This window comes from Tupaia chinensis, unplaced genomic scaffold (genome assembly GCF_000334495.1).
Source record: "Tupaia chinensis unplaced genomic scaffold, TupChi_1.0 Scaffold000622_1, whole genome shotgun sequence".
In the NCBI taxonomy this organism is placed as follows: Eukaryota; Metazoa; Chordata; class Mammalia; order Scandentia; family Tupaiidae; genus Tupaia; species Tupaia belangeri.
In genome coordinates this window covers 7,269,387-7,286,128 of record NW_006160142.1, presented here as the reverse complement: position 1 = coordinate 7,286,128, position 16,742 = coordinate 7,269,387, and the positions used below count along the sequence as shown (strand labels likewise).

Sequence of the window (16,742 nt, the reverse complement as noted above, 5' to 3'; positions counted from 1 at the left end):
ATTACTAGAAGATGGCGGTTCCATAAATACTTGTTTTAAAACCATTCCTAAGATTCTAGGGTAAAGAGGTAAGTCATATGAATAAAATGGTCAGATAATTCATATTGTTAGGATATACTGTATTTTTATAAAATTAAAGAATAGTAATTTTAAAAATCCATTGTTTTAATTTATGAAAGTTGTAAGTAATGTCCTAATTAATTTTTAAAATCAGAAAAAAAAATACTCACTAGTTCTTTGTATTCCTGATGAATCTCTGTATAGGTCAATTTGCTTTCTTCTTCATCGTCAAAAACTAAAAGAAAATATTGCATAGTGTAAAAAATAAATCATCTCATTAATGCAACAAAAATCCATTCCTTAGGGGCCGGCAGGTGGTGTGGTAGTTAAAGGCACTGGACTCCCACATGGCTGACAGGTTCAAGTCCTGAACCTAGTGACTTGCCTTGCTTTCTTCCCTCTCTCTGACCAAATTGGAAAATAATAATAAATAAATAAAGTCAAGTAAAATAATTCTTTTTAAAAAATCCATTCCATTCCTTATAAACAAAATTATCATTCTTACAACTTAGTTTTTCACCTCTAAATTATTGTTTTTTCCCTATAAAAAAACTAATTGTAAATAAATCTTTTTCTCCTACTTGAGAAAATATTTAAGACAAACATTAATATATAACTTTTTTTTTTTTTGAGAGGTTTTCACTATAGGGCGTGTGCGCTCGCCAGACAGACAGAGACACATAGAGACAGAAAGCAAGAAATCACCCCCAGGGGGGATGGCCATGCCGCAATCCCTTCTCCTCCATTCTCCTCTCGGGATCTTGGGCACGCACGCACGCACACGCACCCAGCGTGAGTTTTAAGTCACCGGGTCCGGGATGCGAACCGCGGTCGACTATGTGGGAGTTCAGTGACATAGCCATTACACTAACTGCTGGTTCCCAATATATAACTTTTAAATCAATAATTTAAGGAAACTATTTCTTTGTCTTGTATTTTTGCCATGGGATGTGTGCTCTTGAAGGAGACGCAGAGAGAGAGATGGAGAGAGAGAGGGAGAGGGAGAGGGAAAAGGAGAGGGAGAGGGAGAGAGAGAGATAAATTACCTTCTAAGGGGAATGGCCACACCACAATCACTTCTCCTCTCAGAATTTTGAGCATGTGTGCACATGTGCCCAGCATGTTTTTCAAGCCACCAGATCCAGTACTCTACAGTCGGCCATGTGGGAATCTAGCACCTTAACCACCATCCCACCCCTTGGCCTAACAAAAATTTTTTAGAAGTTTTTGTTTTTCCCAGAATTAATCATTTTTTTTTATTTTCATTTTAATTTTTTAAAAATTTGACCAGTGAAGGGCCAGCAGTTAGCATAATGGCTAAGTCGCTGGATTCCCACGTAGTCAACTGCGGTTCGTGTCCCAGACCGGTGGCTTAAAACTCACGCCAGGCACGTGTGCGTGCGTGCCCAAGATCCCGAGAGGAGAATGGAGGAGAAGGGATTGTGGTGTGGCCATCCCCCCGGGTGGTGATTTCTCGCTTTCTGTTTCTCTATCTCTCTGTCTGTCTGGCGAGCGCACGTGCCCTATAGCAAAAACCTCTCAAAAAAAAAAAAAAAATTGACCAGTGAGAGAGAAAAAAAGTGAAAAAGCAAGCCACCAGGTACAGAAATCAAACTGTGGTCAGACATGTGGGCTCCAGTACCTTAGCCACTATACTACCTACTGACCTGGCAACAATTTAGAATAATTTATTTAATTTTATTATTTATTATTATTATTAAGCTAGAGAGAGACAAAGAGAGAGAGAGAGAAAGCAAGCTGCCAGATATGGGACTTGAATCATTATCAGTCATGTGGGAGTCCAGTGCCTTAACCAACCATGCCACTTGCTGGCCCGTCTTATAAGCTTTTAATGGAATATTACTGTAACTGTTTTTAAACATTTAAATTATTTTATTTTTCTATTTTTTTCCAGAGGGCGCATATACTTGCTAAAAAGAGAAAGACAAGTGAGAAAGCAACTCCCCAGGGGGAATGGTCACACCAGAAATCCCTTCCTTTCCTTGTTTCTCCTTTCAGGATTTGGGGTTTGCATGTGAATGCACCTGGTATGTTTTTTAAGCCATGGCGTGCAGAACTGAACCAAGCAGTTGGCCATGTGAATCCAACTACTTTAACCACCATGCCACCTGCTGACCCAAAACATTAAATTTTTTTCACAATAGTCTCCAGATTATTTTATTATATTGGAAGTTTGCTGATGTAGATTTTACTGAAAAAAAAAATCTAGTATATTTTTGTTACTGTAGATCAGTAATAAGATTAAAATAAATAAAACAAAAACAAATATTTACTGAATGTTTGAAATAATGTAAATGGAGTACATGGGGTAAATAGAATCAAAAGTAACATAATGTTTTCTTTCTTCTAAATGAGGTCAAAATCGGGAACCAGCAGTTAGCATAATGGCTATGTCACTGGACTCCCATGTAGTCGACCACGGTTCGCATCCCAGACCCAGTGGCTTAAAACTCACGCCGGGCGCGTGTGCAAGTGTGCCCAAGATCCCGAGAGGAGAATGGAGGAGAAGGGATTGCGGCGTGGCCATCCCAGTGTGATTTCTCCCTTTCTGTCTCTAAGTCTCTCTGTCTGTCTGGCAAGCGCACGCGCCCTATAGCGAACAAACCTCTCCCCACCCCACCCCCAAAAAATGAGGTCAAAATCCACATTTCTCAGTCTCACAGTAGCATTAGTCTTTACGAGAGAATGTGTGAAACAATTTAGATTAAAAAGATTCCCCCAACAAGCTGTAATGTAATTAGGGAAACAGGACAAATTCATGAATTGTGAACAATAAACATTCTTTCATTCCACCAGAATGATCCTTCGAAAATGCAAAATTCTATAATTTTCTATTTAAAACTCTGCATAGACTGCTCATTGCTTAAATATTAAATACAAAATCCTTAGAAGGCTAGACAAGATCCCAAATCTCATATTCCACCACTCAGAATCCCAAACCCAGGGCCAGCAGGTGGCATGGTTAAGGTGCTGGATTCCTACATGGTCAACCACAGTTGGAGCCCCAGACCCCATAGCTTGAAAAACACCAGGTGGGGACTGGCAGATGGCATAATGGTTACATCACTGGACTCCCACGTAGTCAACCGCAGTTTGAGTCCTGGACCTAGTGACTTAAAACTCACACCTGGCATAATGCATGCAGGCCCAAAATCCCAAGAGAAGAATGGAGGAGAAGGGATTGCAGTGGACATCCCCACTGGGGGGGTGATTTCTCCCTGTCTGTCTGTCTCTCCAGCAAGCACGTACACCCTGTAGCAAAAATCTCTCTTAAAAAAAATAAACAAACAAAAACAAAAAAACAGGTGTGCATGCCCAAAATCTCAAGAGGAAAAAGGAGAAGGAATTGTGGCATGCCCATCCCTCCTGGGAGATGATTTCTTATTTTCCCTCTCTCTGTCTCTATCTTTCTCCAACAAACACACATACCCTATGAAAAAAAAAACAAAAACAAAAACAAAAAACAAAAACTTCACATTCCTAGCAATACGCCACTACTTGAAACATCTCCAAACAGACTGCTTTAAACCCCCATGCCTTTGCTCAAGACATTTCTTTACTTGACTCCCTGTCTCCTTTCTCTCCCAAACAGCCTCCAAGATATGGCCAACTGTCACATTCTCTACTCACTTGCAACTCCTAGGCTGGTTAGATCCCTTCCTCTGAACTCTTTCATGCGCCTACTTATACTTGTTTTCCTTCCCCCACTAAACTATAAATTTTTTAAACACAGGATTTTGTTTTATTCATCTTTCCATCCCCATCTTCTGACCCAAGAACACTCAATAAACATTTGTTGAAAGAAATGCTGATGTGACAAAGTTGAATAAAACTACACTAAATTATCTGACACAGAAAACAGCACACATTTCAGCATTTAGTTTCAGTGTGGTAAATGGAATCAAAAGGTAACATAATTTCTTTCTTCTAAATGAAGTCAAAAATCTACATGCCTTAGTTTCACAATAGCATTAATTTTAACTGTATTCATTTCTTCCACAAGACAGAAACATTCCTGAACAAGGTCCTCACCCTGCAATCCACTCCCAGCCTCAGCCAGCCAATGTCACCAGCATGAAGCCCAGCATGCACAGGAAGATTTCAGGTTGCCAACCTGGGACCTTCCATGTGGGGTCCAGCATTTTTACCGATGTGCCCCTGAACCTGGCCCCACATTTTGAATTAAAAAGACTACAAATCAAAGTTATTATTGAAAACTACCTGTAAAAACAAAATAACTGTTAACTTGAATTATGGCAAGAGAATGTAGTGAAAAGATTCAATGTACAAGTTATGGAATCTTAGGGTTGAAAGAAGGCCTCAAAAATCATCCAGGATAACCAGACTTTTAGTAATTGAATCCCCTTTAAATATCTCCCTTAAGTAGCTGTCAGATCCATTTAAACACTGCTAGTGCAGTGGGGGTGGGGGGGGCTCACTACCTTCTGAGGCAGGCTAGCTCATCTTGGGACCTTGGGTACATCCTGCTATGAAGCACTCACAGAAATTTGTTTCCCTGTAGCTTGTACATACTGACCCCAGCACCCGCTGAACCTTACAAATCTAATCCCTACAACATAAAACAGACGTACAAATGACTGATGGATATTACTACTCTCAGTCTTGCCTGATTAAATAAACAACCACGATAATGGCTAGATACTCATTCATAGGGCCTGATTTCTGGTTACACCTTAAATGGGCTCCAATTTGTTTCCAGAACTGAAAGCAGAACTCCAACCATGAACTGATCAGAACCTGAAGGTGTCCATCCCTCATAGGGGGTTCTTACATATGCCATGTATTATTTGTTAGACTAACAAATTCAAACAAATCCTCTCCCCTTTTTAGATCAGAATACAGGCCGCCCAGATCATCCTGGGCCTACTGGAGCAATCACATGCCCTCCTTCGCAGGGAATTGCTGGTGTGGGGTGAATCATTTCATTTCTAAACTGACATTACAGGCGGGAACGGCAATGATAAGGATCAGCGGGAACTCGGGGGCAAACCGACGCTTCTCTTCCCAAGTCACTGGGGAAGCTGTTGTCCTAGAAGCCCACCCAAACGGCCCAGGGCCGAAACGTGCAGGATGGGATGAAAAATCGAACATGGGATTAAAGTCTAATGTGTTTCGAACACGTACTTGGGCCCTGGGCGGGAGAGTCTCGATCCCTATCTTCAGATCTGCGAAGGGAAAGCAAGGTCGGGGTGAAAGCGAGTCCTCCTACATAACTAGCTCTAAGCCTGGTCGACAGGGGTGGCGACCCCGGAGATGAGAGGCGGTCGGCGGTGTCCATCTCCCTGCCAACAACTGGTGAGGTACGAGAAAGGGTTGTCAGTACGGGCTCTGGTTTTTACCTTCGCATTTCTGCTCTACAAAGTCCAAGATGGGGATGGACCAGTCCGGGCCTCGCAGGAACCCCGCGATGCTCTCCACCACCCACTCCACCTCGTCCTCTTCTTCCGCGGCCATCCTGCACTCGAGGGGCAACGAGGTTCTCTAGGCCAGACCTCGGAGCCTGCTGAGGCCCTTCGGCCTCAGGGAACGGACACCGAATGCGGGAAGCGTTGCCGCCACAGTCGCCCAGCCACTTGGATAAAAGCAACAAGCCAGTTAACGTAAAATGGTCGTTATGGTAACGTGCGTAGCCGCCCGCGACTGCGGCCCGGAAGTGAAGCCCGCCTTTCTGGAACCTGAGCATCTCTTGGGGGAGAGCAATTGAAGAACATTTCTGATTGGCTAGAAAGAACAGTCGCGGAGCAAAAGCTAGCCCTGCTCCCATTGGCTCGGAGTTGCTAGGCAGGGCAGACGTGTAGGCATTGGCTGGAGATCCCAGAAGGAACCTCGGCGTCGGTCTTCTGAGGAGAGCGTGGGAGCTCAGGCTTCGCGATGGCGCCTAGAAGACACGCGGCGACTCGGCCTCCAGCTGGTATGGGCCCAAAGGTTTCAATTCACCGTTGTGTCCCGGCCCCTCGGTCCCAGCCGTTTTCAGACCCTATGGCCCAGAATCGTTTATAATTAAAGGGATGTCTGAAAATACGAAGCTGCGCAAAGTGGTCTGTAATCCGACTTACTGGCCCTGCAGTCGTTTACACCGTGTAGCCCCAAGCGGAGATAATCAGAATGAGGAGTTTTTCCATGGCAAAACCAAAGTTAACTTTCGTTTAAATAAATGTCTTCGTAACTAGATCTTAATGTCAGATAACTGCAATGCGATTTTTAGATCTAGGTCCATTGAGGAATTAAGTCTTCAGAAGTCATTGTATTTGAAGTCAAGGTGTTTGGAGTCCTGATCTAACGACCTGATCTGTATCTACAATGGAGGTCATGTATGTGCACTAACAAAACTTTTTTCATTTAATGTATCTTCATCTTTTCATACAAAAGTATAATACTGCTTTCCTTACAATTGCATAGTCTGCTATAAGCATGTATAGTTCACTTTTATTTTTATGTGTATGCACACACAGTATTTACTTGAATGCATAAATATGGTCACTGGTGTGCAGCTTTTTTCTCTTTCTCCCTCCATGATGTGAATTTGCCATAAACTATTCAACCATTTTTTGCTTCTGCAAACTGCCGAAATAAACATTGTGGGTGGCCAGCAGGTGGCGTGGTGGTTAAGGCCACTGGAGGCCCACATGGCGGCACAGTTGGAGTTCTGGACTTGGTGGCTTGCTTTCTCACTTTCTCTCTCTCTCTTTCTATCCCTCGCTGGTCAAATTAAAGTAAATAAATAAGTAAAGATAAATAAAATAATTCTTTAAAAAATTGTGTCTCTTAAGAACCATAAGTTTTATATACTATTCCAGGGGATAGATTCTAGCAGTATTGCTAAAGTAAAGAATATTTGCGTGATTTACTTGACTGGTTTCCTTTTTTTTTTTTTCAATTTATTCATTCTCTACATTAATTCACTATACACCATCACAACACATAAATGAATTTTCCATCCAAAATACACTGTGCATTGGCTCAATCAAGCACATCAACATACATGTTCTCAGCAAATAATTTTCCAATTCTTATGTCCTGCATACCTTGCCTTTTGTTTTGCCATCCTTTATTCCCCATCCCCCACCCTCTGCTATGACCCATCCTCCTCCCACATTGTCCCTGGCATCCACGGTTGCCCTCCATCCTCCCCCCCATTCAAGTGATCTGCCAATGAACTTAATTAGTCTAAATATATCCAATAGCTAGCACAGCTGACACATACCTATACATGAACCCAAGTCTGACTTTAGGCATAAACCCCAGTGAGTAGAATGAACTTACTATAAAGTAGTACCCAGCTGGGCCCATACAGCTTGCTGCATTGACTGGTTTTCAATTCTTACATTACTTCAGTTTTTTAAATCACAAGCAGTTCTGTAATGCACATAACTTGCACATATGTGTTTGAAATTCATCCTCATGATTTCTTTTGAATAAATTTTCAAAGGGAAAATTATTGAACAATTTTAAGGAGAGGGTTTTTGTTTGTTTGTTTGTTTTTTTGCCATAGGGCACATGTGCCCTGGAGAGAGACAGTAAGAAATCACCCACACACACACCCACACTGGTATGGCTGCACTGCAATCCCTTCTTCTCCATTCTTCTCTCAGGATTTTCAGGATACAGGTACACATGCCTAGTATGAGTTTCAAGCCTCCAGGTCCAGGACTTGAACTGCAGTGGGCCATGTGGGAGTCCAGCAACATAACCATTACACCATCTGCTGGTCCAGAGCAATTTTATTTTAATTGGCCTGTATGTTTCTTCCTGTCTTGCTCTTTCATATCATATTGGGATATTGAGGGTTTTTTCCCGATTGATTTGTAAGACCTTTTTGTAAGAATTTAAAGGCCACATAGTGGTTTACAGTGGTACAAAATGTGACACTCTGCAAGGCTCAGCCACCTGAGAAAGTTCTGGGTTCACATCCTGAGGCTTTTGTGAATATACCAAGCACCCACATGATAATAATCCTCCCTGAGTAAGCTGCACACACACATGATGATCTGACGCTGGCTGGGAGGAAGGGAGATAGGAAATAGCAGCAAGACCTGTTGGAAATGCTGCCTCTATGTCTTTCTCACTCATTGGAAGAAGGAAAATAAGGAAGAAAGGAAGGGAGGGAGGAAAAAGAATTTGTTTTTGGAAAGGTTTTTGCTATAGGGTACATGTACTTGCCCAAAACAGAGAGACAGAGAGACAGAAAGTGAGAAATCACCCTCGGGGGGATGGCCACATCACAATCTCTTCTCCTCCATTCTCCTCTTGGGATCTTGGGCATGCACGCACACATGCTTGATGTGAGTTTAAGCCACCAGGCCCAGGATTTGAACCACAGTCAACCACATGGGAGTCCAGCGACATAGCCATTACACCAACTGCTAGTCTCAAAGAAAGAAAATTTTAACCCCTCTTTTTTTAGGGTTTTTGCCATTGGGCTTGTGCACTCACTAGAGAAAGACAGAGAGAGAGAGAAAATGAGAAATGACCACCCCAGGGGGCACAGCCACACAGCAGTCCCTTCGCTTCCATTCTCCTGGGATTCTGGACATGAACACACATGCACCCAGCATGATTTTCAAGCCACCAGATCCAGGACTTGAACTGTGGTCAGTCATATGAGAGTCCAGCACCTTAACCATCACACCACTTGCTGGTTCCTGTCATATGTTGTAATGACATGTGTCTCATTCTTTGTTTACTCTTCAGAAAGTTTTCTTTTTACAAACCTGTTTTTGGTTATTTTAATTGACAAAAATTGTATATATTTATTGTGTACAACATATCATTTTTAAATTTTTTTTGAGAGGTTTTTTCTATAGGGTGCGTGCGCTCGCCAGACAAACAGAGAGAGACAGAGAGACAGAAAGCGAGAAATCACCCCCCAGGGGGGATGGTCACGCCGCAATCCCTTCTCCTCCATTCTCCTCTCGGGATCTTGGGCACGCACGCACACACACCCGGCGTGACTTAAGCCACCAGGTCCGGGGCGTGAACCGCGGTTGACTATGTGGCAGTCCAGCAACATAGCCATTACGCTAACTGCTGGTTCCCACAGCATATCATTTTAAAACATATATACATTATGAAATGACTAGTCAAATTAATTAAAATATGTATTACTTTACTTTTATTTGTAGAGAGGGTCATTTTTCTTTTAATTTAGTTCCTTGTATCTTTTGCTTTTGAGAATATCATGTTTTCCATGTAGACTGTAAGTGGAAGATAATAAGTTAATTACTTTGCATAGTAGATAGCTATTCTCCAAAAACCACTTGTTGGAAATGACTGTGGTAAAGTGTTGTGGTTTTTTTAATTACTGAAAAGAAGTAAAAGGAAAGAAGGACATCATTATCCTGGTTTTTTTGTTTGTTTGTTTGCTCTAAGATGCATGTGCTCCCCAGACAGAGAGAAAAAGAAAGAGAAATCACTCCCAGGGTGGATAGCCTTGCTGCAGTCCCTTCTCCTCTATTCTCTTTGGATTTGGAGCATGCACAAACATGCCTATGGCATGATTTTCAAACTGCTAAGTCCAGAACTCGAACCACAGAATTGTCCTTGTAGGATCTAGCACCTTATCCTCCATGCCACCTGCTGGCCCAACATCATCATTCTTACACTGCAATATTTTGACATCCATGGTGGATTATTGTCATTCATTAATCTGTTTTTCTGTCTTAAAAACTGGCTAAAAATAGAACTCTCACTTTCTTCTTCTTCCAGTTTCCTCCTTCCATAAAGAAGCCATATAGTTTCTGAGGTCACAAAGTGCTATCCAATGCATTCTCTTACAGTCTTTATCCTTAACTTCTTCCAAGTGTTTTTGGATTCCATTAGAAGCAGAGGATAACTGTGATGTACAACTTTCCTTTTATTTCCTTGGCCTTATTCCTGAATATGACCAATGTGGATTCCTTCAGACCTTCAAGTTCTCTTATTTATTTCAAAATATTTTATTATTTTGATGTTCTCCTCAAAGCTTAAAGCTTTTCATTTTTCACTACTTAGATTCTTACAACCAGGATGCCTACACAGGTTTGAGAATATAATACTATGCAATATGCTTATTGTGAAGTAAACACAAACCCATGAGGAAAAGGTGCATAATCTTAGGGCAGTGCATGTGGATGCACTGGAGTAAGAATAAGAAAATAGCTTGGATGTGTTACATATTTTTCCACAGGTCCCTCCATTCAGTTGGCTAGTGTTTTCAGTGCATAACTTGCACTGCCAAAGCCTACTCATCTCTAAGAAACTCACAAACCCATCCTGGCAATTTTGTTTCTCTTTTTAAAAGGCTTTTGTGTATAAAAATTTTTTCACATTAAAGAGATACATGTACTAGAAAAGATGGAAATAGAGACCACACAAATATATATATATATATATATATATATACACACAAAGGGACTTTAAAAGTTCCCAGAAAATGTTGGGACCAGCAGATGGCATATGGTTACATCACTGGACTCCCACATAGTTGACCACGGTTCCAATCCCAGATCTGGTGGCTTAAAATTTACACCAGGCATGTGTGCATGCATCCCCAAGATCCAGAGAGGAGAACGGAGGAGAAGGGATTGCAGTGTGGTTATTCCCCTGGGGGGTGATTTTGCCCTTTCTGTCTCTCTGTCTCTCAGGCAAGCACATGTGCCCTATAGCAAAAATCTCTCTAAAAAAAGCTCATGAAAAATGTGTATTACAAAAAACTGCATGAATTTCAAAACCTTTTTACACTCAAATAAACTCATACTTTAATTCCATTTTTCCATGAACTTTACACACTACACTGCACACACATACACGCATGTGTGCACACACACACCTACATTTTCACCATAGAGTTAATAAAAGGTTTAATTAGAGGGACCATCAGTTGGCATAATGGCAATGTTACTGGACTCCCACGTAGTTGACCACGAATCAAATCCTGGACCCAGTGGCTTAAACTCACAGCGGGTGTGTGTGTGTGCATGCCCAAGATCCCAAGAGGAGAATGGAGGAGAAGGGATTGCGGCATGGCCATCCCCTCGGGGGGTGATTTCTTGCTTTCTGTCTCTCTCTTTCTGGCTAGCACATGCGCCCTATAGCAAAAACCTCTCCAAAAAAAAAGAAAAAGATTTAATTAGAGATCACATATAAAAAGTACTTGGGGGCCAGCTGGTGGTGTGGTGGTTTAGGTGGCTGGATCTCACATGCCAATTGCATGGTTAGAGTCCAAAACCCAACACCTTGAGAAACAATGCTCGGTGCGTGCATGCCTAAAATACTAAAAGAAATGCAGGAAAAGGGATTGCAGTATGTCTATACCTCATGAAATAATGGGGGGGGGGGTTCATTCTCTCTTCTTTCTGTCTTACTGAGCACATGCACCCTCTAAGATATGAAAGTCTTAAGATGAGACTTGATAATTCTCAATATATATTAGCTATTATAAGTACAACATGTGATGCTTCATAAGCAATGTCTGAGATACATGCTTTTTTTTTTTGAGAGATTTTTACTATAGGGCGTGTGCGCTCGCCAGACAGACAGAGAGAGACATTAGAGACAGAAAGCGAGAAATCACCCCCCAGGGGGGATGGTCACGCCGCAATCCCTTCTCCTCCATTCTCCTCTCGGGATCTTGGGCACGCATGCACACGTGCCCGGCGTGAGTTTTAAGCCACCGGGTCCGGGACGCGAACCGCGGTCGACTACGTGGGAGTCCAGCGACATAGCCATTATGCTAACTGCTGGTTCCCAGAGATACATGCTTTTTTAAACTTATTTTTTAACTTTATTTAAAAGACTTTTTTATTAATTTTACTCATCGTTGTTATTTATTTATTTATTTATTTATTTATTTTAATGTAAGCAGAGAGGGAGAGACAGAAAGAGAGAGAGGGAAACTGAGAAAGCAAGCCACCAGGTCCAGGACTCAAACCATAGTCAATCATGTGGGAGTGCAGTGCCCTTAACCACTACACCATCTGCCTGCCCCCTGTCTGAGAAACATTCTGAGAAACGTATCCTTAGGCAGTTTCATCATTGTGTGAATTTCATAAAGTGTATTTATAGAAACCTAGATGGTATAGCTTACCTGGAGACTTCAAAAAGCTCAATGACAAAAGAAAGTCTGAGTTTATTTTGGTGCAAAAAATTGAAATCTATGCATAGTTCATTTTGTCTTTTGCATTGTCTATAAACTATTGAAATCCAATTGTACTACACACTAGGCTAAAAGAGGATCCAACCTATTATAATCTATGGACCCACTGTCATGCATACAGTCCTTCATTGACCTAAATTTCACTATACGGCTCATGACTATATTAGGTGTTTAACAACTTTGCAGTGTGAGTATGAGGAGCTCTTCTCTTTATTTTGTTTCTCCTTTCATGTTAAGGATATTTTTGTCCTTTACTGCAGCCCTGTTGAAATTTTCTTCTCTCCATCCTACATACTGGCACTAGGCCTCTGCCCTATTTGAGGGCTATAAAATTCAGTCATCTTCTTTTTGTTGAAGAGACATTTGCTATAGGGCTCATACACTAACCAGAGAGACAGAAAGCAAGAAATCACTACCGCACCACCACCCCGCTCACCAATTTTCCTCTCTGGATCTTGGGCATGCACACCTGCCCAGGATATTTTAAGCTACTGGGTCCAGGACTTTAATCACAGTCAACTATGTGGGAGTCCAGCAACGTAACCATTATGCCATCTGCTGGTCCCAAAATTCAGTCTTAACAAGATGACTACATTTCTCTTAACAAGATGACTGCATTTCTCCAGGTTTCTCAGGAACCAGGTGAATGATTACACACAGTTCTATAGTGCATTAAAGTTTACCAAAGAGATCACATCTATTTCATTCAGAGCAGACTTGTAAGCTACATAAATACAACACTCAAATTTTCCCCACCTTCTAGATGGTCTATTAGTTGGCTAGTGTAGTCCAGCTGTAAGAACCAAAGTGACTACTAGCCTTTAAAGATGTTTTCCCTTCCTTTTATTGGGTGGTCAGGAAAGTCATGACATATTTTTCTATGTTATTGTATGCAGCTGACCTTGCTGTACTGTTTAACTTGTAGCAAAAAAACATAATCATAGCTTTGTTGAATTTTCACAAGAGATGGGCCTTGAGATCCCAGCTGTAGAGCAGATGTGTATGAGAAAACACAGAGAAAAGAGACTTTGTCCTTTGGGGCAAAGTGACCCTGTGCACAGCAGCTCTGGTGCCAGCAAGTCTCCATGTGGTGGTGCAGAAGGGCACAGAGTGCACCACACACACACATGCATGCGCGCACACACACACGTTCCTTATCTTCTTTCCTTTTAAAAATCCTCTGTCGAGGTCTATGACTTCTGAGGTGGTTTTTTGAACATTGGTTCACCATCTTCCCAGGTCACTGGTTTCCTGGATATAACTACCTTTCCTTTTAACCAACACTGGTGTGTTGGGTATTGGCTTTTGAATAACAGGTAACTGAACTGGGTTTGGTTACCAGGCCAGACCTGCTGGTCCAGTTACACCAGGACTGTAGTAATAAAGTACCACATACTGAGTGGCTTCAAAGCAGAAATTTATTTTCTCAACATTCTGGAGCCTAGAAGTCCAAGATCAAGGAGTCAGCAGGATTGGTTTCTTCCAAAGCCTCTCTCTGGCTTGTAGGTAGCTATCTTTTTCCTGCATCTCCACATGGACTTCCGGCAGCACCTTCTGTGCATTTACCTCTTCTTATGAGGACATCAGTTGCATTCGCTAAGGGCTGCCTTAATAACCTCATTTTAACTTAATTACCTCTTTGAAGACACCATCTCCCAATACAGTCACATTCTGACATACTTGGGGGTTAGGGCTTCAACCGAGGGGTTTTGAACGGTCACAACTCAGCCCATAACAGTTGGGAGAACTGGGAATTCTGTGAGGTCAGGTCCCTTGCCTAGGATCACTGTAAAGTCAGGACTTGTACATTTTTGTGCTTGACATTAAAGCAAGGTAACTTCCAATTTTCACTTAATAATATATCATGGAAATTTCTCCATGTCAGTGAAACATTTCCAAACAATTCCTTTTAATGTTACCTAGTTTTCCATTGTGTGAACATACATTATGTACTTAAACAGTCTTGTATTGATCTGGGCCGTTTCTTACACTACTTAAAAAATAATTCTACAGTAAGCATCCGTGTTACTAAATCTTTGCAATTTATCATTTTGTAAAGCTGAATTTCTAAAAGTGAAGTTGCTTAACCACACACTATGCAGTCTTTTTATTTATTCCCTCACATAAGAGAGACACAAGAAGAGAGTAAGAAAACATGCACACCCTCAACAGGGTCTTTACGCTGTGATATCTACAACCAGCTTTCAGCCGCCCCCTCATCAGGGGCAGGCATGTGCCTGGAATGCTCGGAGAGGTCTCAGAACTTGCAGTTGGCTTCATTTCATTTTACTGGTGCACCATCCTATGGTCTCACAATGTGCAGGTTTTTTTTTTTTTTTTTTTTTTTTGGAGAGGTTTTTGCTATAGGGCACGTGCGCTCGCCAGACAGACAGAGAGAAACAAAGAGATAGAAAGCGAGAAATCACCCCCCAGGGGGGATGGCCATGCCACAATCCCTTTTCCTCCATTCTCCTCTCGGGATCTTGGGCACGCACGCACACGCGCCTGGCGTGAGTTTTAAGCCACCGGGTCTGGGACTCGAATCGTGGTTGACTATGTGGGAGTCCAACGACATAGCCATTACGCTAACTGCTGGTCCCACAATGTGCGGTTTTTAAAGACATTTGTCACATCCTGCAATAATCATGGTTAAATATTAATTCTCTTCCTTTTTATACTAATGTTTTGTACCCATAAATCTACACATCCATCACACACACTAATAACATCTCAGACACTTTGGATTGCCAAATGAATCAGGGAAGGACTAGAGAAATCATTGTGAAATCTGAAAGAGGAAGATGCTTTAATTTAAAAAATGTATCTCCAGCTCCAACTCAATGCTAGGTACTAAGAGGCCACTGATGAATAAGATGAACTTGTGAATGACCTGAGCATATGGTTCTTCACATTTACCTAAAACATTATCTGGCCCTGGGGGGGTGATGGTAAAAGTCTAACTATTGACAGAGCAGGGTTTGTCCCTTTTATTAACTCTAAAAAAAAAGTGCTTACATTCTAGATCAGATGACTAAAAAGTTATTATTATTAAAAACGTCATCAAAGGGGCCAGTAGCTGACTTAGTGGTTAAGGTGTCAGGCTACCACATGGCCAACTGCAATTTGAGTCCCAGGCCCAGCTGCTTGAAAGTTACACCAAGCACGTGTGTGCATGACCAAAGTTCTGAAAGGAAAATGGCAGAGAAGGAATTGTGGCATGACCATCCCTCTTAGGGGGAGATTTCTTACTTTCTCTCTGTCTCTGTCTCTCTGGTGAGCACAGAGACCCTATAGCAAAAATCTCTCTCAAAAAAAGACACACTTGAAAATACTAATACCGGGACCAGCAGTTGGCATAATGGCTATGTCGCTGGACTCCCATGTAGTCGACTGCTGTTCGGGTCCTGGACCTGGCAGCTTAAATTCATGCTGAGTGCGTGTGCATGCGTGCCCAAGATCCCGAGAGAAGAATGGAGGAGAAGGGATTGCGGTGTGGCCATCCCCCCTGGGGGGTGATTTCTCGCTTTCTGTCTCTTGTCTCTCTCTGTCTTTCTGCCAAGCGCACACGCCCTATAGCAAAAACCTCTCCCAAAAAAAGAAAAAAAAAAAAGAAAGAAAAAGAAAAAAGAAATAGTAATACTGGGGCCAACAGTGGTGTGGTGGTTTAGGGCACTAGACTCATACATGGTCAACCATGGTTCAAGTCCCAGACCTATCAGCTTGCTTTCTCTTTCTCTCTCTATTCCTCTCTGATCGAATTAAAATAAATAAATAAAATTAAGTAAAATAATTATTTTAAAAAAAGAAAAAACAACTAATACAGGGCCAACAGGTGAGGTGGTGGCTAAGGTGCTGGTCTCCCACATGGCTGACTGTGGTTTGAGTCCCAGACCTGGTGGCTTACTTTCCACTTTCCTTCTCTCTCTGTCTTTCTCTTGTGAGCACACGTGCCCTATGACAAATTTTAAAATAATGATAACAATAAAGAAAATTAGACGATTCAAAAAAAATACTAACTAATGCAGTAGAAGTGTCACCTTCAAGTATAATTTATAGACCATATAGAACAACAATAATGAACCACCTAATTGCTACTCCAACTGGTATGAATTCAGCTTTCCAATAAAGAGAAGAAAAAAGGTCACTGCTTTAAACCTATAAATTGCTCTTTTATTCTGTCTATAGAAATAATTTTTAGAAATTCTAAATTATATTGGGACCACCACATGGCATACTAGGTACATCACTGGACTCCCACATAGTTGACCACAATTTGAATCCCAGACTTGGCAATTTAAAACTCATGCCAAGGTTGGGCCACAGGTGACTTTCCCTCTCTCTCTCTCTCTGTGTCTCAAGTTAAAATAATAATAATGATAATAATAAATAAATTTAAATAAAAATAATTCTTAAAAATAAAACTCAAGCCAGGGTGTGTGTGTGTGTGTGCGTGTGTGTGCCTAAACTCCTGAGAGGCGAATGGAGGAGAAGGGATTGCAGCGTGACC

At 41.7% G+C, this 16,742-nt stretch overlaps 1 protein-coding gene across 1 annotated transcript in view; it reads right to left on the bottom strand.

The window, feature by feature from the left end:
* The window catches only part of CFAP36 (cilia and flagella associated protein 36), a 30,663-nt gene extending 24,972 nt beyond the window's left edge, over positions 1–5,691 (bottom strand). Inside the window, exons 1-2 of the mRNA XM_006159045.3 lie at positions 5,442–5,691; positions 231–295 (exon numbers count right to left, since the gene is read on the bottom strand). Coding sequence (XP_006159107.1) covers positions 231–295; positions 5,442–5,556 — 180 coding nt within the window. The 5' untranslated portion in view covers positions 5,557–5,691. The remainder of the gene's footprint in view (positions 1–230; positions 296–5,441) is intronic.
* Positions 5,692–16,742: the final 11,051 nt, after the last annotated feature.